General features: G+C 39.6%; 1 protein-coding gene across 2 annotated transcripts in view; it reads left to right on the forward strand.

Moving 5' to 3' along the window:
* Positions 1-20,859: 20,859 nt before the first annotated feature.
* Positions 20,860-24,912, forward strand: part of ankrd13b (ankyrin repeat domain 13B) — a 169,203-nt gene continuing 165,150 nt past the window's right edge. Inside the window, exon 1 of one of the 2 annotated variants that reach the window (XM_028806670.2) lies at positions 20,860-21,268. In XM_028806670.2, coding sequence (XP_028662503.1) covers positions 21,161-21,268 — 108 coding nt within the window. In that variant the 5' untranslated portion in view covers positions 20,860-21,160. The remainder of the gene's footprint in view (positions 21,269-24,912) is intronic. The other variant, XM_028806669.2, reaches the window with a different exon arrangement.

Genomic DNA, 24,912 nt, shown 5'->3' on the forward strand with positions numbered 1-24,912 from the left:
CATAACACACCAACTGATTCCTTTTTTAAAACTATTTTTCTATATCATATCCTATTATTCAGTCATCTTGTCCAAAATCATTTGCAACATTTTTGATATTACTTCACATGAAGAACAGTCAAGTCCTGCACATACATGAAGATCTGCGGGCTGCACACCAGTAAGTCTGACTTTCAATGTGGAGAGAGTCTACTTTTGGCTCAGTGTGAACTGATACACTTACTTTTCCAATGATTCATAAGAGTCACAAACAGAGACAAATGCAAAACAAGTAATGGATAATCAGTTCCTTATTATTTATACTAAGATGGGAGTAGATTCATACCTGGTAGCATGGATCGTGGACTATCTTAAAGACAGACCTCAGTATGTGCGTCTCAGGAACTGCAGGTCTGACATTGTGGTCAGCAACACAGGAGTACCGCAGGGGACTGTACTTTCTCCGGTCCTGTTCAGCCTATATACATCGGACTTCCAATACAACTCGGAGTCCTGCCACTTGCAAAAGTTCGCTGATGACACTGCTATCGTGGGCTGCAGGAGGAGTATAGGAACCTAATTAAGGACCTTGTTAAATGGTGCAACTCAAACCACCTACAACTGAACACCAGCAAAACCAAGGAGCTGGTGGTGGATTTTAGGAGGCCCAGGCCCCTCATGGACCCCGTGATCATCAAAGGTGACTGTGTGCAGAGGGTGCAGAACTATAAATACCTGGGAGTGCAGCTGGATGATAAATTGGACTGGACTGCCAATACAGATTCTCTGTGCAAGAAAGGACAGAACCAGACGGTTGTGGCGAGCGCCCTCTTCTACGCGGTGGTGTGCTGGGGAGGCAGCATAAAGAAGAAGAACGCCTCACTCCTGGACAAACTGGTGAGGAAGGCAGGCTCTATTGTAGGCATGGAGCTGGACAGTTTGACATCCGTGGCAGAGCGACGGGCGCTCAGCAGGCTCCTGTCAATCTTGGAGAATCCACTGCATCCACTGAACAGTATCATCTCCAGACAGAGGAGCAGCTTCAGTGACAGACTGCTGTCAATGTCCCGCTCCACTGACAGACTGAGGAGATCGTTCCTCCCTCACACTGTGCGACTCTTCAGTTCCACCTTTAAACGTTAACATTATACAAAGTTACTGTCTGTTATGCTTGCATTTTTATTACTCTTTAATTTAATACTGTTTTTTATTAGTATGCTGCTGCTGGAGTATGTGAATTTCCCTTTGGGATTAATAAAGTATCTATCTATCTATCTATCTATCTATCTATCTATCTATCTATCTATCTATCTATCTATCTATCTATCTATCTATCTATCTATCTATCTATCTATCTATCTAATAATTTTGTATGATTTGTCTGATTTTAAATTTTAAATCAATCAATTTGTATCCTGCACAATATTTTTATGCTAAACAAGGTACTTATCTAAAACAAAACCTGTGCCGCACCAGTGAGAAGAAGATTGGGTCAGTTGAGTTACTCAGAAAGTGAGAAGTGGGATTTCAATGTGTAATCTCAAACTTTCATTTAGACTTTTTTCATCTGAAAAACCGGATTGCCGGTAATATGCTAAATTCACACATAGTATAAGAATAACAGAGTTCCTCAGGCTCATTTGGTTAGTTGAGAGCGACATTGTCCAAAGCCTCACTTTTACTTCAGAGACTTTACTTCAACTCTACATGACTAGTATTTTCTTTGAGATCACTGTGATCCTGTGTTGTGAAAGAGTGCTGCCTTACTTCTAGCTCAAATATATTTTCCTTTAAATTCCACTAGCGTTCCTAAAAGATTTGTTATTTACAGTTTTTCTAGAGTGGTGCCTAAAACTGCACAGAGTTGTCGACATTTAGACTCAGTAGTTCATTGTACACTTGGAGCATGACATTAATCGGTTTGAATGAAATGGCTTTAATGTTATGAACTTACAGTTTTCTGTCTTTTTAATTATTTTGGCACATTGCCTGGAGGATCAGACTTCTGTGTCATCATAAACCCCACATCCTTTTTGTAAAGGACACCTGTTAAACTAAACACAAAAACAATATAATGTTAGTGGAATTCACTTTTCCAAATTGATGACAAAATTTAATGTTGTAATGTTGCTACATTCAGCTTCCATTTAATACAAATATTTTGCATAGTTAGGTGGATTAAGAAGGAATTAGGGAGCTGATGGGCATGTCAGTCTAAGGGGCGCAGTCTTGCAGGTAAGGGGAGAAAGGAACCCCATAAAGAGTGGAGAGGGCGCTGAGACAACCACCAATCTTTGCTCATTTGATTAACACCCTTTGCCATTTTAATGTCATTCATTGGAAAGCTACATTATATTTCAGGAGAAATTCTGCATTTTTCCCCTTTATTTGGGTACTGAGCTTCTAACACAGAAACTTGTGTACTTTGGGTCCCTATTGTCATTTTGCTGCTGGGGTTGAAGACACAAGAGGCCATATAGCACGCAAGCCTAAACATAACAGCCGTTCTCTAATTCATCTCTGTTTCAGCTTTGCTGAGAAGTCTACTTGTTATCCACAGATGCATAGTGTGAAATTGTTGAAGGGAGTCATTTATAAAGCTTATTTTAAGCAATACTGTTTCTTATCTATTAACTACACTTTAACCACAGTATTTTGAAGGAATTCTTTTTTCCTTTTATATTTACTCCTTTCCATTATTTAAGTTATTTCAGTTATTTAAGGACAGTTGCTCTATACGCTAAGATTCAATAAGTAAACACAGAAAAATCGTTCTGTTTCTGCATCTACTGCTTTCTCATTTGTCCATCCACCTGATTTCACCTGGCAACATCCATTTTAATAGAAGTAACAGTGCCTGTGTGTCTGTCTGTGTGTCTGTCCAGTTGCTACGTCTCTGTCATTCCAAAAGATGACGCAATACAAACATTTCTAGTAATAAAAGGCATTGCATTTGTCATTCCAACAGATGGCACACCACAAACATTAGAACTGCTTTTATGAATCAAATACCAAATGGCATATAACAGAGACATGCGCATTGCATGGCGCACTGCAAAGATTAACACTGTGGTCTACATTGATTAGACTTCAAAATGTCATAGATGGGCAGCACAGATAAAAAAAGTATCTGACATGGATGAGATGTCAGGACATTTTACAGAAACAAATGTCTTCAGTCTTCAGACAGAAGGTGGGTACTGACATAAACATGTGAAAAAATGTATTTCCGTAGCCTGGGATTTAAAGTATGCTTAACAGCAGTGCTGTGCCTTTAGTGTTGTTGTTTTCTTTTGGGTTTATCTTATTATTTAATTCCAAAATTAAAAAATCTTCATATTAGCTTAATTGGTGATTTTACTGGCCGCATATGAGTGAATGGTATGTGTATGGTGGTGTGTTTGGGGCCAGCGATAAACTATCACTCCATCCTGGGTTGTTTTCTTTCATTCACTAGATGCTCCCAGGATGGGATCTGGACCCCCATGATCCTGAATTGGGTTACGCAGTTTGTAAAATGATATGGCATGCCCTTGGACGATGCTATTGTCTTGGGATTGATAAAGTTGATCTAATTTAATCTAATCTAATCTAATATCATCTATGCACTGTGGTATCAAATTTGATTGATAATTTTGTTATCTGTTTACTTTTCCCTACTAGTATTACATTTATACCTATAAGCCTCATGCTTATAATTTGTGACTAGCAAACTCCTCATCAGCCTATAACATCAATACTATTTGTTTTCATTCCTCCCTACGATGTTTATACTAAAACTACATATTTCATGGTCAAGAAAGAGAGGGTGTTATGCTGAAAATGGGTAAAGATAGAGAAATTATGAAATGCATCAAAGAAAGGAAGGTGGGACATTTTGGTCAGATAACAGTGCTAAGCACCATCTCCTACTGTTAATAATACAGGGGAAGGTGGAAGGGAACAGAAAAGCAGGAAGCAGGACAACATTGTGGCCATTAAACCTTCTCCATTGGTCAGGATTCTCATATACTGCATTGCTCCAAGCTGCCACTGAGCATGTGAGATTTATAAAATATAAAAGATTAGTTTAGCTTGTGATATCAAGACCTCTCACCCCAAATGAGCTCCATAATCTCTCTATTATAAATGAAAATCTTGAGACGAGACTATTGCCAAGAGATTTTTTCAAGTCCTGCACTCCTCTCGACCATTTCCGGTTAATGGCCCACGCCCACGGACCTCTCATTCATTTGAATGCTTTTGTCAGACACAGTTCCTGCTCTCTCAGCTCTTATAACTTTTTATGTTTTCCTCACTTTAAGTTCCCAATAAATGAAGACATATTATGTCCAAATCTTATTGAAGAATTTCATCCCGAAGAGTTATCAACAGAAGAAATGAGTACAGGGGCAATCCTAGCACTGAGAAACAATGAAGTCAAATGAATTAACGCAAATATTTTCGATTGGTTACACGGCAAATTGGTTGAATGCGTATCAATACATTATGCTGAAACAGTTGGTGGTGATGGTGTGGAAGATGAAAACATCAACTTACAATATCCCAAAGAATATCTACAACTGTTAACACCGTCCCGTCTTCCACCAGCTGAATTACTGTTGAAAGAAGGATGTATTGAAATGTTATTGCATAATTTATGTATGAGTGATGGGCTATGCAATGGGACAAGATTAGTTGTATTCAATTACTCGCTGTAATGTAAAATAGTTAGTTCTAGTATGCATATGCAACAATTCCCAAGAAAATAACAATGTTTTTAAATTGTACATCCGCTTCCTCATACGCGAGTGGCAGATCCACAAAGTGGCTGGTGTGTAGCGACCACCTGGAGGTTGGTGAGCGAAGCAAGCAGCCCCCTAGTAATATAATAATTTTCTCTCTCTGTCTTCCTGATAACCTCCCACATCAGTTGGTTGTTCTTGAAGTCCATCCATAAACACACACTCACTTTGACCATTCCACCCCACAAACTGCAGTTTAACTACAGTATAAGAACATACCAGACTCTACAGTATAAACAGGGGTGGCCAACTCTGATCCTGGAGAGCCGCAGTGGCTGCAGGTTTTTGCTCCAACTCAGTTGCTTAATTAGAAGCCAGCCCTCACCAATAATGGACCTTATTTAATTTCATGGCTTTTTAGTGTTTTAACTCTACCATGTCAGTTCATTCTTAAGTCAAACATTGTTTTTTCCTTTCTAATGATACATGTATCATCCAAGTGATTTGAAGCCTAAAACTGTTGAGTAATTTTCAGTTCTTCAATTTCTCTTCAGTTTCCTTTTAAGTACTTAATTAAACCAAATAGTGAATGATGTCATCTGCATCTTATTGCTAATAAGGAGTAGTTAAAACAATGAATATAGCTGTTTAAGAGTAAAATAAGCAATTAAGGGTTCAAAATCTTAATAAGTGAGACAGCTAAAATGAACCAGAAAAATGTCACTTGAGCAATAAGTGCTTCATCAGCAATGAATGATTTCTCATGAAGCAACTGGGTTGTAGCAAAGACCTGTAGCCCTCCATGATCGAGGTTGCTCAGCCCTGATTTAAAGGGTCCGAGTCTTAACTGGCAAATAATTTAAATGAAGTTAATTAGTAGCAAAAACTAGTCACCAATTAAGAAAATGGATAGAATGAAAACCTGTAGCCACTGTGGCTCTCCAGGACTGGAGTTAGCCATCCCTGCTATAAACAAAATGAACACAGGAGAAACAAGCAAATGACTCACAGAAGGCATCCCTGCTTGGAAATGAAGCATTATGCTGCACACCACACCAGGATACCAACCCTTAACCACTTGTTACCGAGTGTACACTTAATGTATCTGTTTATGCTGTATATTGACAACACAGTTCCAATACTTCTTATCTCCAGGCTGAATCCATTTTAATGTCACAAATTATGTTTACATATACAGTACCTATAAACCCAGGCAGTAATCAAACAAAGGTTACGTAATATTTAGAAACTGATGGTAGCTCAGATCAGTGCTTGAAGTGGAACCAAATTATTAGTAGTACTCTTTTGAGTATGGCGATACAGTGACATTGGATCAAAGAGTTTTGGCAAGCACGGATGGAGAACCTTGAAAGCCCTGAGTGCAGAGTCTGGACATGACATGTGTCCATTGAGGGTTATATACATTCATACACTAAAACTAAGATGGTGTAATTTTAGAATCAAAAAAATACTTTAGTGTGCATATTTTAGGGCGTGGACGCAGACAGGATTATTTGAAATAAAAAAAAAAACACAAGCAGGAATCGTGCAAACTTCATACAGTAGATACTGGCCAAGGATTTACAGCCAGTCTATGGGCAATGTGGAGCTCTAAATAGCGAGCCAGCATGCCAGAGGCTAATTGCAAGTTTGCAACAGATTCTGAATGAGTAAATTCATTATTGCGATTCAATTTCAAGAAATCGGATTTATTTCTTTTCTTCAAGATTAATTCAATAATCAAATAACCATCTTCATATATGTAGCGTTTCTCTTTATGAATGCCGCATACAACAAATTCCGCCCTGCTAGCTGTTGATTTGAGAGATCCCAGCCAGAAGAGGTCGCTATGAGGCCAACTAAACACTTCAGAAGAAAGAAAATAAAACACCCTCCCATTTTTGTGTCTGTATAGATTTTACAAGAACATCGTTAAACTTTCGCAGATATATACTTATTAAATGATCCTGCACTTTTTGTTTTATTAGTTTAAGTGTATTAGGCTCAACGCTGATATTAAAAGAACAATGTATTTCTTGTATAGCCCAAAATCATAAGGAGTCCCGCAATGGGCTTTAACGGGCGTTTTTTAAACAGCCACCACAACCCCAATCCTTCCTCTTAGCATGTCTATTCGCAATAAAAAGAAAGAAAGAAAGAAAGAAAGAAAGAAAGAAAGAAAGAAAGAAAGAAAGAAAGAAAAACTTTAACATGAACTCGTTTACGTGTAACGCGCTGATCGCAGCCGTGATGTTTCCTGTGCAGAATTCGTGCATTCTCCATCTGTTGACTTGCACTTTTACGGCGTCCTTTCCCCACTTATTAAGGGTCTCTCGGAGGTGATTAACCACTATCAATGAATGCTTTCTGATTATGTTCAGTAGAGAGCACTCTTCATTTCATTTTGCGTAAAAGGCAAGTATTTCACACAATAAATAATCAAAATAAGGTAATCTCAACTGCGATTTATAAATAAATTGTGTGGAGTCAGAGGCTATCCCAGTATTAGACACAAGGCAGGAAACAGCTATGGGAAAGGCGCCAGCTTATCGCCGAGCCCACTGCCACTGTCATCCTCGCAATACGAGCACACGGAGTGAAGTATGGCCATGAAAGGTACCCTGGTTAGGTATTAGGTGATGGACTGTTAAAGGAATACCACACCCAAAAGAACCGAATTGTGGACAACGCTGGACTACATTAAACAACATTAAAAACATTCATGAAAAAATCTCACATAACTTATGTTACATAATCCACAAGACACGTTGTTCAGTTGTATGTCCACAACATGCAAAACATATGTTTTTTTTTTTTTTGCCAAAACATCTTATATATAAATGTCTATGCGTGGAAGTTTGTGTGTCTGTCCGGCCCGGAAGTGAGAGGTGGAGTCAAGGTAAGGGCTCCACCTCCGAAGAAACAGAAAACTCGCTTAGCCGCTAATAACACAAGCGAGGCCAGCACGTCAGCAAAACAAAACCTCAGAAGAAAGACACTCCCTTAGCCAATAACATCTGCAAAGCGGTATGCCTTTTACTTTTCCTCCCGCCGCTGATACACAGGCGAGGCAACCACGTTGGCAAAACGAATCCTCCAAGGAGGGAGATACCCAGAGTAGGTCCTTTCAATTACCTGACATCTCTACATTTCAATATTTTTTTCTGACAATTTCAATAGTTTCTAGGACCCCGGGCTTACACAGCTAGTTGTTAAATAAGTAATTTTGGAAAATGAAAGTAGTCCATAAACAGGAAGCCCTTTCCTGGTTGTGCTTTTGAATTGAAGACATCATTCTTAACCAATGAATGAAAGGGGGAGATTGTTGGTCATCCCATTCCCAAACCATTGGCATTAATATGGAAGTGGCCCTTCTTCTGTGATTTCCAGAAGATTTGGAGTGTGTCTCTAGGAGTTTCAGTCCATTCAACCAAAACAGTATTTGTGGGATCAGGTGCAGATGTTGGACCTTGCTCATAATCGGCATTACAATTCATCCCAAAGGTGTTCATTAGGGTTGGGGTCAGGGCTGTGTGTAGGCCACTCGAGTTCCCCCACACCAGACCTTCCTGACCATCTCTTTATGGACCTGGCTTTGTGCACATGGGAACATAAAAGGACTTTCCCCAAACTGTTGCCACAAAATCAGAAGTGAAAATTAAAAAAAATATATCTTTTTGCTGTTGCATTAACAGTACTCTTCACTGGAACCAAGAGGCCTAGCAAAAACCCTAATAATAGCCCTAGACCATTATCACCCTTCCACCAAACTTTATAGCAAGTGCTGTGCTGTCCAAAAAGTACTGTTCTCCTGGAATCCGTCAAACCCAGATTTATCCATCAGACTTCCAGATAATGAAGAATGATTCATCACTCCAGAGAACACGTTTCCACTGCTCCAGAGTTCAATGCCAGAGACAATGCTTGGCACTGCATACAGTAATCTTAGGTCAGTACACCTTCTCAGTCATGGAAACCTATTTCATGAAGCTCCCAACATACAGTTCTTGTGCTGGTGTTGCAGGCTGGAACTTTGTTGTGCGTGATGTGACAGAGGATTGGCTATTTTTATGCACTATGATCTTCAGCACTCCAAGTTTGTGTGGTCTACATCTTTATGACTAAGCTGTTACTGCTTTTAGACACTTCCACTTCATAGTAATAGCACTTACAGTTGACTGGGGCAGATCTAGCAGAGCAGAAACTTCATTGTGGCAAAAGTGGCATCCTATGACAGTGCCATGTTTAAAGTCACTGAGCTTTTCAGTACGACTCATTCTACTGTTGATGTTTGTCATTAGCGATTGTGTACGTTTGTCAGTAGCGTAGCGTGGGTGTCAGCCGCCCGGGGCGGAGGAAAATTCCGCCACCCCTTTATTTAGGTATGGTTCAAATTTTTACAAGATATTTTTATTATTTATTGTGAAATTTTGCCGCCCCCTAAAAGTGCCGCCCGGGGCGGGCCGCCCCTGCCGCCCCCACTACGCTACGCCACTGGCGTTTGTGCTCGATTTTATGCACCTTTTAACTGTGGGTGCCGCTGAAACACTTGAACTCAGTAATTTGGAGGGGTGTGTAAATACTTTGGACATAAAGTGTATATTCTGGCTTCAGCAACACTGCACTGGATTCAGTGACATGGAGAAATAAATGGGGGGATAGAGGAAAGTTAATATCTAATTTTGGGGTACTTTTAAGGTACTGACAAAAATAAACAGAAATTTTAAAAATAAAATAAAATTGGATCATGGAACACTGGTTTGCTTGAATTTATCTAGATTTGATTTTGTAAATTAACGGACTGTCCAGTACATAATGTATTGATTGTAAAGAGCTCTTTCTTAAATAAGATGGCAACAGCAATAATAATAAGGTTCTAAAAGATTCAACATTTAATGTTCTTTTTTTTGGGTGATGAAGTCAAGTCTAGTCAAGTGGTTTTATTGTCATACCATTCATACACTGTATCGCAGTATACAGTGGGATGAAATGACGCTCCCCAGGACCACAGTGCAACATATACATAAACACAGGACAAGTGCAAGACAGGTAAATAAAAACACGATTAATAAATAATAATTTGAAACAGATAGTAGTAAATAAATAAATAACAGCTAATAATGAAGGTCTACAGGACAGTAGTGAGACCAGCTATGTTATATGGATTGGAGACGGTGGCACTGACCAGAAAGCAGGAGACAGAGCTGGAGGTAGCAGAGTTAAAGATGCTAAGATTTGCACTGGGTGTGACGAGGATGGATAGGATTAGAAATGAGTACATTAGAGGGTCACCTCAAGTTGGACGGTTGGGAGACAAAGTCAGAGAGGCGAGATTGAGTTGGTTTGGACATGTGCAGAGGAGAGATGCTGGGTATATTGGGAGAAGGATGCTAAGGATAGAGCTGCCAGGTATGAGAAATGCCTAAGAGAAGGTTTATGGATGTGGTGAGAGAGGACATAAAGGTGGTGGGTGTAACAGAGTAAGATACAGAGGACAGAAAGATATGGAAGAAGATGATCCGCTGTGGTAACCCCTAATGGAAGCAGCTGAAAGAAGAAGAAGAAGAAGAATGAAAAACAACAGTAGTGACAAGTGTAACAAATGTACTGCATATACATTCTGTACTAAGGAGCAGATCTGAGGATAGGGGTGCAGCACAAAGTAGAAGCTATTACAGAACCTGGCTGAACTAGTTTGGATGCTACAGTACCTTTTACCAGATGAACGTTTGACAAAGAGGCCATGTGGACACATTGCTTTATAAGGATGTCTGTAATGGAGGGCAGAGAGGTCCCAAAGATCCTTTGTGCTCTGTGAACTATCTGTTGTAAGATTCTTACAGTCAGAGACACTGCAGTTCCTAAACTAGGCAGTGATGTAGCTTGCCAGAATGATCTTGATGTTGCCCCTGTAGAATGTGGTGAGGATGAAGGAAGGCAGAATTGCCTTCTTTATTCGCTAAAGGAAGTGGAGATGCTGCTGTATCTTTTTGGCAATGGAGGTGATGTTAATTGACCAAGTAAGGTCAGCTGCTCAGTGCACACCAAAGAATTTGATGCTCTTGACCAGTTCCACTGCAGAGCTCTCGATGTGCAATGGGGTGTGGACAACATGGGCCTTCCTGAAGACAATAATCACCTGTGAAAGGTGCCCAGACACAGACAGCCAGAATCGCCCACAGCACTTCCTGGTGTTTCAGAAGTTCTGCATGGGCACCCAGAAGCACTCCAGGTGCACTCGGTTCCTCTTCCAACAGCACTTCCTCGTGTGGAGGAAGTGCTGCTGTCCAGGGCTCTGGGATCGTCCAGGCGCCCCCTGGCGGTGGCCACAGACCCCAACAAGGTTGAGCTTCCAAGCTCTCCGTTCGTGACCATGATGTAATTCAGGGGGGCTGCACTCTTGTGCCTCGGGGAAGATATTACCCCTCTCCCGGTCCTTCCCTTCTCCAGGCATCCCGGTGGGGCAAGGTTCCTGGTCGTCTGCCACACACCTTTTTCATCTTATCTACATTAAGAGACAGATTGTTACGCTTGCTTGTAGCTGTTTAGTTTATACCTCAGTGTCTTAGCCACTAGACTCGGCATCCTGTCCTAAGTATATGTTTTATAACTGAAACAACAACTCTTACCAGTCAAATTCATGGCAGAAATGAGAAGAAACTGAATACTAACCAAACAATGGACTGGTTCTAGTAGCTAGAAACCGTAGAGGAAGAAAAAAATTGGGAAATGTGCACATACATAGGTGAGTTCTTATGTAAAATAACATTTCAGCCTCAGTTGTTCTTCGCTCTATGGCATCAGTAAGAAGCCATTTCTGTTGCCTGAATGGGGAGGTTGTTTAATTTGAAGAAAAATAATGCATCTGAGTTTTATTTACTGATTTTATTTTCTACTCTATACAGTTATCTGCCACTGAGTAAAATTATGATGTAGGAAGTCAAAAATTCCTTTGTATAAAATTGCTTTTGGAGGAACAGTGCCACTGGCTGGAAGGTGTAGAGCATCCATTTGTGATCTTCACAGATCATCTGAACTTGATTAATCTGACATCTGTCATAAGGATGAATTTGAGAAAAACTAGATGTTTGCTCTTCTTTAGGTGTTTCCATTTTTCTGTTTCATATAGAGCAGTAGATAATACGATAATACCTTAAAAGTGGTTGCTCTTTCATGACAATTTGTGAGTGCAGAATCCCATATTGAATCTGAGAATATTCACCCTGCAGGTACATTTTGGGGACTTCAGTTTTAGACTTCTCTGAAAACTTTACTGATATTGTTAGATCAGTCTTATAAACTTTTCCATCTCCTGCTAATGTACTTTACGATACCCTTATGTGTCCTCCTCAGTTAGCAGGTGAAGGTTTAACTTGGGGACATAGCCTAATTATGATGTGTCACCCTGTTATTATTCAGATGTAAAACCTAATTAAGTTTTATTTCTGATGGGAGAATTTGTTTCAGGGTGTAAAAGAAATTGTACAGACTTGTAAGTTTAGAAACAGGGCTAATTTTCCACAAGGTTAACTTGTGGGACTTTAAGAACTCATTGTACCTCAGGCTAAACCATGGAAAGGAATTACACTGATTTTACTACAATTCTTTCTTTGCCACAGGGATACACCACTGTTTTGGTAGTGCTGGTCAGATTCTCCGGGAGTTCATACTTCAAATCTCTTAAAAACCTTCCTTCATCAAAAGAACTGGCTGACAATTTCACTTGCAAAATTTGATTATATTGTTTTTTGAAGACTATTATTCTGGACTGTGGTCCACAATCCATATCCCATTTTTGGAGGTATATTTGTGAAAAATAGGCATTCGACTTAATCTCATGTCTAAGTAGCACCCTGAGTGTAATGCCAGACGAAGCAAACACAGACTTGGAGAAATTTTAATGGTGCACCACTGATTCATGTCAATTCAAGTGGAGGTCTGGCAGAATTTTTGAGGAACGTTTTTTTTCAATTCTGCTATCAAGGTGTCTTGTTTTGAATGTTGGTATGGATTTAAACCTCATTTGCTGAATATTCAATGAGTCAGCTTCACAGTTCCTGGTCTGTCATATAATTTTATTAAAGTTATGGGACAATCAGAGTACCATCAGGAACAGCTGGATGATGGGAGAAGCCTCTGCTAAACATTTTGAGGACTGTAACAGACGTATTACAACAAGAATGTGGTTTGCTACATGAGATGTCTGTGTAAAGAATGAATCTGGAATCTTGCACCAAGGAAAATACTGTAGGTCACTACACTAACCTTAAACACATGGGCACAATAATAGCTAATAAGTTAGCTTTAACACTGCATTTCAAAACCCACCGTATGTGTCATGTTTCTCACTTAAAACCTGTACGTTCTTGCCTATATACAGCTAAATCTCTATGACTCCTCCTTTTTGTACAGTATGTAGTACCGTGATAAATGTGTTCTCTATTCCATGAGAAAAACAAAATCTCTTGCAGAATGCAACCCATAATTGATTGTAATGTTTATAGTTTATATATATATATATATATATATATATATATATATATACTGTATATATGTATATACTGTATATATATATATATATATATATATATATATACTGTATATATGTATATACTATATATATATATATATATATATATATATATATATATATATATATATATATATATATATATATATATATACTGCTCAAAAATATTAAAGGAACACTTTTTAATCAGAGTATAGCATCAAGCCAATGAAACTTCTGGGCTATTGATCTGGTTAGTTAAGTAGCAGAGGGGTTGTTAATCAGTTTCAGCTGCTTTGGTGTTAATGAAATTAGCAACAGGTGCATTAGAGGGGCAACAAAAAGACGACACCCAAAACAGGAATGGTTTAACAGGTGGAGGTCACTGACACTTTTCCCTCCTCATCTGTTTTTTCACTAGTTTTGCATTTGGCTACGGTCAGTGTCACTACTGATAGCATGAGGTGATACCTGGACCCTACAGAGGTTGCAAAGGTGGTCCAACATTTCCAGGATGGCACATCAATACATGCCATTGCCAGGAGGTTTGCTGTGTCTCCCAGCACAGTCTCAAGGGCATGGAGGAGATTCCAGGAGACAAGTAGTTACTCTAGGAGAGCTGGACAGGTCCTTAACCCATCAGCAGGACCGGTACCTGCTCCTTTGGGCAAGGAAGAACAGGATGAGCACTGCCACAGCCCTACAAAATTACCTCTAGCAGGCCACTGGTGTGAATCAATCAGAAACATACTTCATGAGGGTGGCCTGCTGGCCCAACATCCTCTAGTGGGCCCTGTGCTCACTGCCCGGCACCATGGAGCTCGATTGGCATTTGCCATAAAATACTAGAATTGGCAGATCCTCCACTGGCACCCTGTGCTTTTCACAGATGAGAACAGGTTCCACCTGAGCACATGTGACTGACGTGAAAGGGTCTGGAGAAGCTGTGGAGAACGTTATACATGACCGGTTTGGTGGTAGGTCAGTGATGGTCTGGGAAGGCATATCCATGGAGGGATGCACAGACCAATACAGGCTAGACAACGGCACCTTGTCTGCCATTAGGTATCGGGATGAAATCCTTGAATGCATTGTCAGACCCTATGCTGGTGCAGTGGGCCTTGGGTTCCTCCTGGTACACGACAATGCCAGCCTCATGTGATGAGAGTATGCAGGCAGTTCCTGGAGGATGAAGGAATTGATACCATTAACTGGCCCCCATGCTTGCCTGAACTAAATCCAATAGGACACCTCTGGGACATTATGTTTCGATCCATCCGATGCCGCCAGGTTGCGCTCAGATTATCCAGGAGCTCAGTGATGTCCTGGTCCAGATCTGGGAGGAGATCCCCCAGGACACCATCCATCGTCTCATTAGGAGCATACCCCAGTGTTGTCAAGCACATGGGGGCCATACAAACTACTGAGTACGATTTTGAGTTGCTGCAATGAAATTTCGGCAAAATGGATTAGCCTGCCACATTATTTTTTCACTTTGATTTTCAGGGTGTCTTTGAATTCAGACCTCTGTGAGTTGATAATTTTCATTACCATCAAATGATGTGGCATCCTTTTGTTCCTAACACATTACCAGTCCATATCAGAAGAGATATCAAGCATGATTTTTTTTTCCATTGAGATCTGATGTGTTTTCAAAGTGTTCCTTTAATTTTTTCAAGCAGTTTATATATATAAATGTGCAGCGGCATATGTCAAAAACACTTGCAACTCATATATAGGAACATGAAAATGCAGTCAGAAGAAAGGACCCACAGTCTCTGATTTACACACATACAAATTCAACTGAAAACACATTTAAATGGGACTTGGTGCAAGTAGAATTCAAGGGTAATACTAAAAGTGACAAGAGAACTGGCTGAAATGTGGCTGTCCAATGAAAATGCCATTAACAGACATTTGGACATTAACCCAGCATATACAGGCTTGAAAAGAAGAACATGCAAATAATACATAAGACTTTATAACCAACACCCTCTGAACCTTTCCTCATCAATCCTCCCCTCCTTATTTGCCATATATTGCCTTGGATTCCTGTAAGTCTAATGATTTTCCTCTGATGATGATTCCTGGTAGAAATCAAAGGATTAGAAATTTAAAAAAAAGTGATTTATTTGCTCCCTTTGTGGATTTTCAGGTACAAATTATATATATAAATATAATATATGTATATATAGTAGTAGGGTGAATGATGTAGCAGTGCAAAATCCAACTGCTTGGGATGCCAACCAAGCAAAACCCTGTTTAATTCGAACAAAAGGAAAAACATTTAAATAAAATATATGCTTGATGGCACTCTCTTGCTAGGACAATTCCTTTGGGATACTGCTCTTTTATATAGAACATACTCTTTCCCACTCAGTTTCAATAGCGGTCAGGTCTGAAATGAGACATCACCTTCTAGGAGCGTCATTTTTTTATACTGAATGGACTGGAAGAGGTGGGGTTTCCTGGGATGGTACCATATACCTTATATATCCATCCATCCATCCATTTTCCAACCCGCTGAATCCGAACACAGGGTCACGGGGGTCTGCTGGAGCCAATCCCAGCCAACACAGGGCACAAGGTAGGGAACCAATCCTGGGCAGGGTGCCAACCCACTGCAGGACACACACAAACACACCCACACACCAAGCACACACTAGGGCCAATTTAGAATCGCCAATCCACCTAACCTGCATGTCTTTGGACTGTGGGAGGAAACCGGAGCGCCCGGAGGAAACCCACGCAGACACGGGGAGAACATGCAAACTCCACGCAGGGAGGACCCGGGAAGCGAACCCAGGTCCCCAGATCTCCCAACTGCGAGGCAGCAGTGCTACCCACTGCGCCACCGTGCCGCCCCTACCTTATATATATATATATATATATATATATATATATATATATATATATATATATATATATATATATATATATATATATATATATATATATATATATATATGATACAGTACTTGCCAAATAATACAAAGAGTACACAACACGTGTTTCACCCTAATTACAGCTCATCAGGTGTACGGACCTTTGCTTGCCCTTACCGGGATCAAACCTTGGACTTAGCCTCTGACGTTGTGCCATGGCGGCTAGTTCGCTTATTTGACAGGATGAAGATCAGAGTATTACATTCATAGGTCTGAATCTCAGTCTGATTATTTGGATGGTTACCTATTAGGTAACGCTCTTGTTCGGTCGGCCAGTTGGCAGTCTAGCGTTGCCTTGGTAGTATGCTTGAGGTCATTGTCACGCTGATAGGTGAACATGCGACCCCCAGTATGAGGTCGCATTGCACTCTGGAGCAGGTTTTCTTTAGGATCTCCAACTTGCAGTGAGAACTTGGAGGTTGATAGCAGGTTTGCTGCTCCAGCCACTGTATAAAAACGCCTCACACTTTTCCATTCCATTAGAACTAGTGTAGTGCTGAGGTGTCACCCGTTGCATGGCTGCACTTGCGTCCTAGTTTGGGATACTGAGGCGGTTTGTGGTGTGGTGGGTTTGGCAAGGCGCTGTATCAGTGCATGCTCCCAGTCTCTGTCTCTGTACTTGGCTGCATTCATCCTTCCCTCAATTCTGAGCAGTCCTTATGCCCATGCTATTGAATGATGCCCCCATTATGCTGCCACCACCATGTTTCACTGTAGGGATTGTATTAGACAGGTGATGAGCTGTGTTGGGTCATTATATGCTATCATATATTTTTTTACTCAAGAGTGGCTTCTATTTAGCCACCATACCATTAATTCCTGTTTGATTGAGTGTTGTTGAGGTGTTTTCTTTGGTCACTACCCTGACAAAGGCCCTTCTTGCCCAGTTACTCTGTTTGGCTGGAACTCTGGGGAGAATACTGGTGGTTCGAAACTTCTTCAATTTCACAATTATTGAGGCCTCTGTGAATGTTCAGAGGTTTAGAAATGGTTTTAGACACTTGCCTTAATATATGCCTCACCACAATCTGATTGCAGTTGTCTACTGAGAATTCCTTGGCCTTCATTTCTTGGTTTTTGTCCCAAGATACAGTGTGAATTATGGGACATTATACGCACAGGTGTGTGCTTTTCTAAATTGTGTCCAATCAATTCAATTTTCCACAGCTGGGCTCCACTCGAGTTCAAGGCATTGCTGCCTCAGTTGAAATCCTGGTCTGTGCTCGCATTTATCATCAAAGTGAAGAGTCAGGGTCACATGATCTGTAGATCATGGTGCATAAACAAAATGAAATAAAATACCATAAACAGTGGGAAGGGGATTCTTCTGAAAGCACTGCTATGGCTCATTTATTGTTAAATAAACATTCCCGTAATTGGGCTTAACTCTCATTTGGTGTTGGTATTTTCATCTTAGTGTTTCATATAGTTTTATTCTTGACATTATTGCAGTGTGGCAACAATTAAGTGCTCCTTAGAGAAATATCCAACCTTATTATTTTTTCCTTCTTCTGCTTCTTTGATTATTATCATTATTATGATAGAGCTGCCAGGTAAGAGAAAAAGAGGAAGGCCTAAGAGGAGGTTTATGGATGTGGCAAGAGAGGACATGCAGGTGATGAGTGCAACAGAGCAAGATGCAGAGGACAGGAAGATTTGGAAAAAGATGATTCACTGTGGCAACCCGTAAAAGGAGCAGCCAAATGAAAAAGAAGATTATTATTATTATTATGAAGCCTTACGGTAAGTATCAGAAAACTAAAAAACATTATCATGATTGCCAATTTGCATCTTGGGGTTCCATAAAAATGTGACATCATTCATTCTCAAGCATGGCCTAATACTCCTTACTCAGAGTGGGAGTAGGACATTTCATAACTACTGTTCATCTTCTACTCTGGGGTAGGACAATCCTGGTCAGAATTTTTGTGCAATTCCTAATAGTAGTTCACTAATTATTCTCCAACGTCCCAAATATTTGCAGGGTATAATGGATCAGCAACTCTAAACAGGGTGAATACAGTTGTGTGTTTTGCTTTGCAATGGACTGCCATCTTGTCCTGGGTTGGTTCCTTGGCCCTGTAAATTGGTACAGCACGCTCAGGAAATTGATGGATAAATATAACTGACTATGTAACATATTCTTTACACTTGAAGTGTAAACAAAACAATACTCTTCTTCTTGTTTTTGAATGCAAGTTTTAAAACTACCTTGTTGGTCAAAAAGTACAAGAACATTTTCTATATTATAGGATAAGGGAAAAGAAATGCAAAGTAATCACAGCCATTAAACATTACATGTCAAAAAATAGTTCCATTTTAATTTATAGATATTTTTGTATTTTTTTTGCATCAATTTCATATTCTGTTCATGATTGCATTAATTGCTCATTAGGTATAATAAAAATGGACTTGCATGACACATAAGTCGGAATTGCATTGTATTTATCTGTAATACTAATACTGTAATACCAGGTAGCTTTGTGATAGCACTACCAGCTGTACTTTGAACCTGTAACACAATAAGCTGTTGGTTTTCTGACAGTTGTAATAAGAGCGTAAACTGAGCATACAAAAGAACTTGTCCGCATTAAATAAACAAATGAAGTATTTTACTAAACCCGTATTCATCATTGTGTGGTTCGTCACAAAAGCTAAGTACAGTTGTTAAGTACAGGATACAAAGTATTCACACCTTCCCATGAGTGACTGTTTGCCTATGAGTATGATGTTTGCAATGAGGTGGAAATTAAATATATGAGAGAAGCAAGATCAGAATTATATTTACATACAGCTCAACAGTGACTTGCCAATGTGCACATGCTTTTCCAAATATGCACAAGGTGTTCTAAATGTATAGCCAACATATATTCATTAAACAGCATGCAAATAATAAACTCTTACATATGCACAATTTTTTATAAACACACAGAAAAATAAATACATTACAAAATGGTAAGCAGAGATAATGTACAATGACACACACAATTATTTTTAGATCACAGCACACATCTGAAAAACTGTACAACTTTTCTTTTAAATTGAACTGCACATTTGCATAACTCAAATACAACTGTGTGTTTGCACCAGGACTATTGTGAGTTTTCTCCAGTATTTCTTGTTTTCTCTTCTATATCACAAAGTCTTACGTATGTGTGTTTAGTGAATTGGTGACCCTAAAATGGCCTGGTATGAATGAGTGTGCGTACTGTATATGCATAAGTCTACCCAAGTTCCTTCCTTGTGCATAACACTACTCGGGTAATCGCCAACTTCCCGTGAATATAAAGTGGATATACGGGTTCTATAGTAAAGCATTTCCTTGGAGTCTAACATTGACACAATAATTTGTTAACAAACCAGTATGTTTGTAATTACAAGGTCCTCACTCTGTGAGCCTACATTTATGCCTGCCATCCATGTTAAACAAACAGAGTTGAAGTGTGTGCATATCTACTATATAAGAAAACGCTAAGGTCTGTGTGTGTCCAATTCCTCAGAGCAAGCTGATTGGTCAGTTTGGCTTGGTATGATTGGTCACTTTGACCATGGTGACAAGTGCAAATGTGAGACACAAGAGGAGGACTAAAAGTGTGGAAGGTATGCTGAGAATCGCCTACAAAGATGGGAAGTATAAAAACAGACAGGAGGAAAGTACGGAGTGTCAAAATGGCAGCGTCTGATAAACACGCTTTAATGGAATGCAATTGAGAGAGACAGTGCTGGGCAAGACAGGTTCGGACACACAGGGACACAGAAGAAAGGCGCTTAAGTTACACATAGGGGAAGAGATATTGAATATTTTTAAATGTATTCCACTACCTGTATTCGACAGGTAACATGGCTTGTACTGTATAAAATGTACAAATTCAAAAATACCAAACTTTCAGAACATGTGTTTGAATTTAACATTCATGGCGAGATGGTTGATTAGGTAAGCTGGATATGAGTGGGTAAAATGTGCGTGCATATAGTCCTGTACATGGATTTTCCTGCCACCTCACCAAGATATGTGCATTAGATTAATTTTTCTAGCATGAGCGAATTTGGAAGTGCAAGTCAGTCAGCCCTGCAATATATCATCAGTGTATCATCTACTGTGCCCAATCCTGCCTGGGTGAGTCAGCTGTTACCATATTGAAAAAACAGGTTCTAGCTCACATTCTCATAAGCAGGAGGAGCGCACCCCAGCAGCATCATTCGCAAGGCAGGAATACACCCACAGTCATTCATACTAGTTGCCAATTAAACTAACATGAATGCTTTTGGCATGAAGGAGGAAAACCCCCAACAGACATGGAAAGAACCTAAAAACTCAATAATGCCATACATACCATACATATTACATAATAAACAATCACTCTTCAGGCAACACGGAAAGCACATAACAACACTGTTAGGCTATGCAAGATAGGAAGGCAGAACACATACAAAATGAACACAAAATATTGAGACACCCATCACTATAACCCTACAGTAACAATAATCCCTCAGACAAACAGACAGCTTCATGCTGCTACACCAAATTCAACCAATGACAGAGGCAATGATGCAATATAATTTCGCATTACTGTCATACAAAGTCTAGCAAAGACGCTATAAACCACTCATCACTGCGGTAAGGAGTCCTCCCATCTCTAGTACATCCTTATATACATCTGAGAGCGAATGGAGAGGGGAGTGGAACTGGAGAGAGAGAGCGAGTGAGGGCGAGCGTGTGAGTGAGGGAGCGAGGTGGCTGCGAGTATGTGTGAGCGACAAAACGAGACAGCACAGCCCGTCTGACAGGTTGTAGGGTTTTAATTGATGGCATGCTTGCTAAAAATTGCAATATCTACAGCATTAACCTATATTCAACAAAAGAATACATAACGTTATGGTTATCGTATCCTTTCTTTCCACTTAAACATGTATAAATAGAGATGCAAATTTAGACCTTATTTAGAACGAGAGAAGGTAAAAGACGGGGAGGTGGACAGATAAAAGCGAAGTATGTGCATAAGATGATTTCTGCTAGAAAAACTCCGGAAAAAAGTAAATACCCGCTGCATTTCCTGGTGTGGTACAACCGGCACCGTCAGCTGCAGAAGGAGCTGTCCTCGGCGAAGCAGGTGAGTGCGACTCAACCAAGCTCGGATTGGATCGGCTCGACTCAGCGGGCGGTGTTGTGTTGCGCTAAAATCGCGGGTCTCGGGCGCGGTATAGACGGGCAAAATTCAAAGGAACGACCGAACAGTCCCACGCTTCCGCCCAGACCTACAGGCGGTACCCTAGTGCGGTCAAGCGCAAGGGGCGGTGGAAACCCGAGCGTTTTCTGGACCATAATGAATATATGAATGTGTGACGGGAGATACTAATCTGTGCATTTGACTGCATTAAATGTTCTGAATTTGAACCATTTAGCCATTATTAACATTGATGGTTCCTGTTGCTACTTTGGGTGGGGGAGTTGGTTAGTTAAGAGCTTTCACTGTGGGCGAAAGGCTAGACGCAGAAATGGTTAACAGAAATCTTTATTCCTTCTGCCTTACCCATCAGTAAAAGCCAGCCAGGTCTTGTTATTTATCATTCCTAAACTGGGGGAGCATAAGCGTGCGTTAAGAAGAAAATGCCATCAGAACGATGAACTAAAATGCACAGCATGTATTTGCCTCCTTATGAAATCTCATTGTGGTGGGGGAAGGGAAATGTAAGAATATAAAGTAAAATACAGAACATTGTGGAAACATAGTTGCTTGCCTATCTATCTATCTATCTATCTATCTATCTATCTATCTATCTATCTATCTATCTATCTATCTATCTATCTATCTATCTATGCATTTTAATTCAATTGCACTACACAGGAACACACTGTATGCACATGTAATATTAGAGAATATCTTAATTTGCAAGCAGAATAATAAACTAAACTTTCTCATCAAAATGATGACCTGCTAGCAGTGGAGCAATGCAGATACTGTATGCCTACCTTCTTCCGGTTAGCAATCTTTGATAGTAAAACTAAACATGCAGAAAATTTAGCTTCAGCTTGCAGTCAGAATCCATCAGTTGTATTGTTGGGTCTCATCCCTGTGCTGTGAATGTCTGCTATCCTCCTCAGGGGGGTTTGGGGGGGTGGGCTGGTGAAGGTAAGAGGAAACAATCCTGTCAGTTTTCTCCAAGAGTACTTGCTTGAATCCACTGACAACAGATAAGGTCCGGGAAATCAAAATCAAGATTCATTATAATTACATGTTTTACCAGGGTTATCCTAAGTGGCTTTGTCCCTGCTGACTGTCAGCTCTGTGTTGTTAATAAAGGCATTGATGTTTTGTGAATTATAGTACAGAGTCAAGTCAGTTTTACATTTTTATATATTTGTGAATATGGGATACGGCTGATAGCTCTGTTGACTCACAGAAGATAAGGAAAAGAGTAATATCAATTATTTTATTTTAATGTGTAAGTACATTTAAAATCTTTGCATCGGTTAGTGAAAGTTTTCTGTGAAAGTAGGTGACATATCTTATATAGAATTATATTTTTTGGATGAAAAGAAGCCTTTCAGCTCATGGGGGGTTCTTTTTTTATCACTCAGCCATGCATTTGTAGAAGCTTATCCTAGAGTAAAATCACACCATAAGTGATGAGACTGTCACAGATGAGGCTTTTCTTATTCCTTGTATCCATGACACCTCATGACGTAATCAATTTAAATATTCATGATTTTAGTGTAACAAGTAAAATAGTCTGTCTTTCTTCTTTACATAGTTTCAGCCACTTCATTTTGTTTTACCCAGCATATTAAGATTTTCAGTGAGACACAGTCACCTCCCTCATCCCATCACAGAGGAGCATGTTTAGTGAGTTACTGACTTGATATGAATGAGTTTGGATGGCTTTCCACTGAAAGGAGTTGCTGTCACCTCCACTGTTTGTTTAAGCTTTGCACCAAGTCCTGTTGGAATGTTATATTTAAATCGATGCTTTATCAGTATGAGAACTTCTACATAATGTTCATTCCCTCTATATACAAGCTAATTGTGTTATCTAGCATAGCTATTAATAATAAGCATGTTCTGTTTCATATGTACTAATATTAATATAAATATTTTATGTGCAAAACTAGGACAAGTGGGAAGTGTCACAGCTATGATTGTATGTGGTTCCAAATTATAAAAATGTTACTGATACTAATACAATTTGTTCACTGAACTTATTTATTGGTGATGTAACATGGCATCACTTTGAGCAGCAACTGTGGCAGTGTGTTTGGATCATGAAGTTTGCATACTTGGCACAGAAATTGTAGCTACAGTATATACAGAACTGTCCATGGCAAAACAAAGGTATCTAATTTCTGGAAAAGGGTTTGAACTTTGGAAAATATCAAGGAAATTTCTCCTCAGTTCTTTCTTTGGAAATGATAGTGCTTATGAATTCTAGCCACAGTGGGTCCCCAGGATCGAGTTTGGGAAGCACTGTTTTACATGGTTATGTAATTGTGTTCAGGGAGCCATCAGGTGCTCTTATGTATACCTTTACATTCACACTATCCTACAGGAAAAACAACTCATAAAGCATTTAGGATATTTGTTGTAGGCCACCCATAAACAATATAATCTCAATGATATGAGTGGTTTGGCCTGCTGTTTCCTGTATTTAAATATTTTTGAATATCGTGGTGTGTTTGCTCGTTTGCAGATGCATACTGATCTGGCTAGTCTGATCACAGTTTTACGGGTGTACGTTTCCGATCTTGGTGAATCTATAGATCACATTTATAATTCCCTGCTCTTTTATCATCTTAATAATTTTGAGACTAATTCTGAAGCTTTTTCGGGATATGGTTAATTGGCGATCCTGAATTGGTGAGGTGTGTCTTTAAGTGTAGGTGTTTGGGAGATTGGATCATAGGAAGAACTGGCATCCTGTAGAGGGCTGGTTCCCACAATGCACTGGATTCTGTTGGGATAGTCTCCAGCCCCCTGCAACCCAGAATTGGATTAAATGGGTTTGGGAATTTAAAGGACAAGTTTGGTGTTTTTTAAGTCAAAGTTATTTCGTTACAAACATGGTGAGTGTGCATTTGCCATGCAAAATTGTGTTTTTAGGTTAAACGGTTTTCAGTCTTGGTATTTTACAACGAACCCTATGGGACACAAGGCTCCAGCTGAAAATAAAACCATAAAAACTTACTGAATATGTCCTCTTTGAGTTTTGATAAAAAAAGAATACTTCCATGTTTGTGATGCATGTTTGTGACAACAAAAGGAATCTAGAAATAATTGTTTTATCACATATTCCTGGTATTGTTTTTATCAATGTAAGGATATGTTTTCTATTCGCTTGTATGAGTTCTCATCTAAATACCCAAGTAATGCAAAACAAAACCAACAATGTGACATTAACAGTTTACTGTGATTTGGCCTCTCACCCCAGGAGGTGAAAGCCATTGCAGAAGACGAGCATTGAGGTAGTGTGCACACCTGGTTTTCTTTAAAAATGTCTGAATCTCATAATATTGGTGTTTTTTATTCACAAATTAAATGTACAAACTGTTTTACAATTGTATGTAATCGCAAGACATGGATGAATATTCGACAACTGTGTTGGCTTGAAAAATGGAAGTATTCAGTACGTTTTTATACTTTAGGCCATGTGCCTCATAAGCTTCAATGTAAAAATCCAACCCTGGCTATGTTTTTTTTTTAAATTTATATAACACATTTAACCTTAGAACACAATTGCAAGTGGCAAATGCATATATACA

The sequence above is a fragment of the Erpetoichthys calabaricus genome, chromosome 8, assembly GCF_900747795.2.
Source record: "Erpetoichthys calabaricus chromosome 8, fErpCal1.3, whole genome shotgun sequence".
Classification (NCBI taxonomy): Eukaryota; Metazoa; Chordata; class Cladistia; order Polypteriformes; family Polypteridae; genus Erpetoichthys; species Erpetoichthys calabaricus.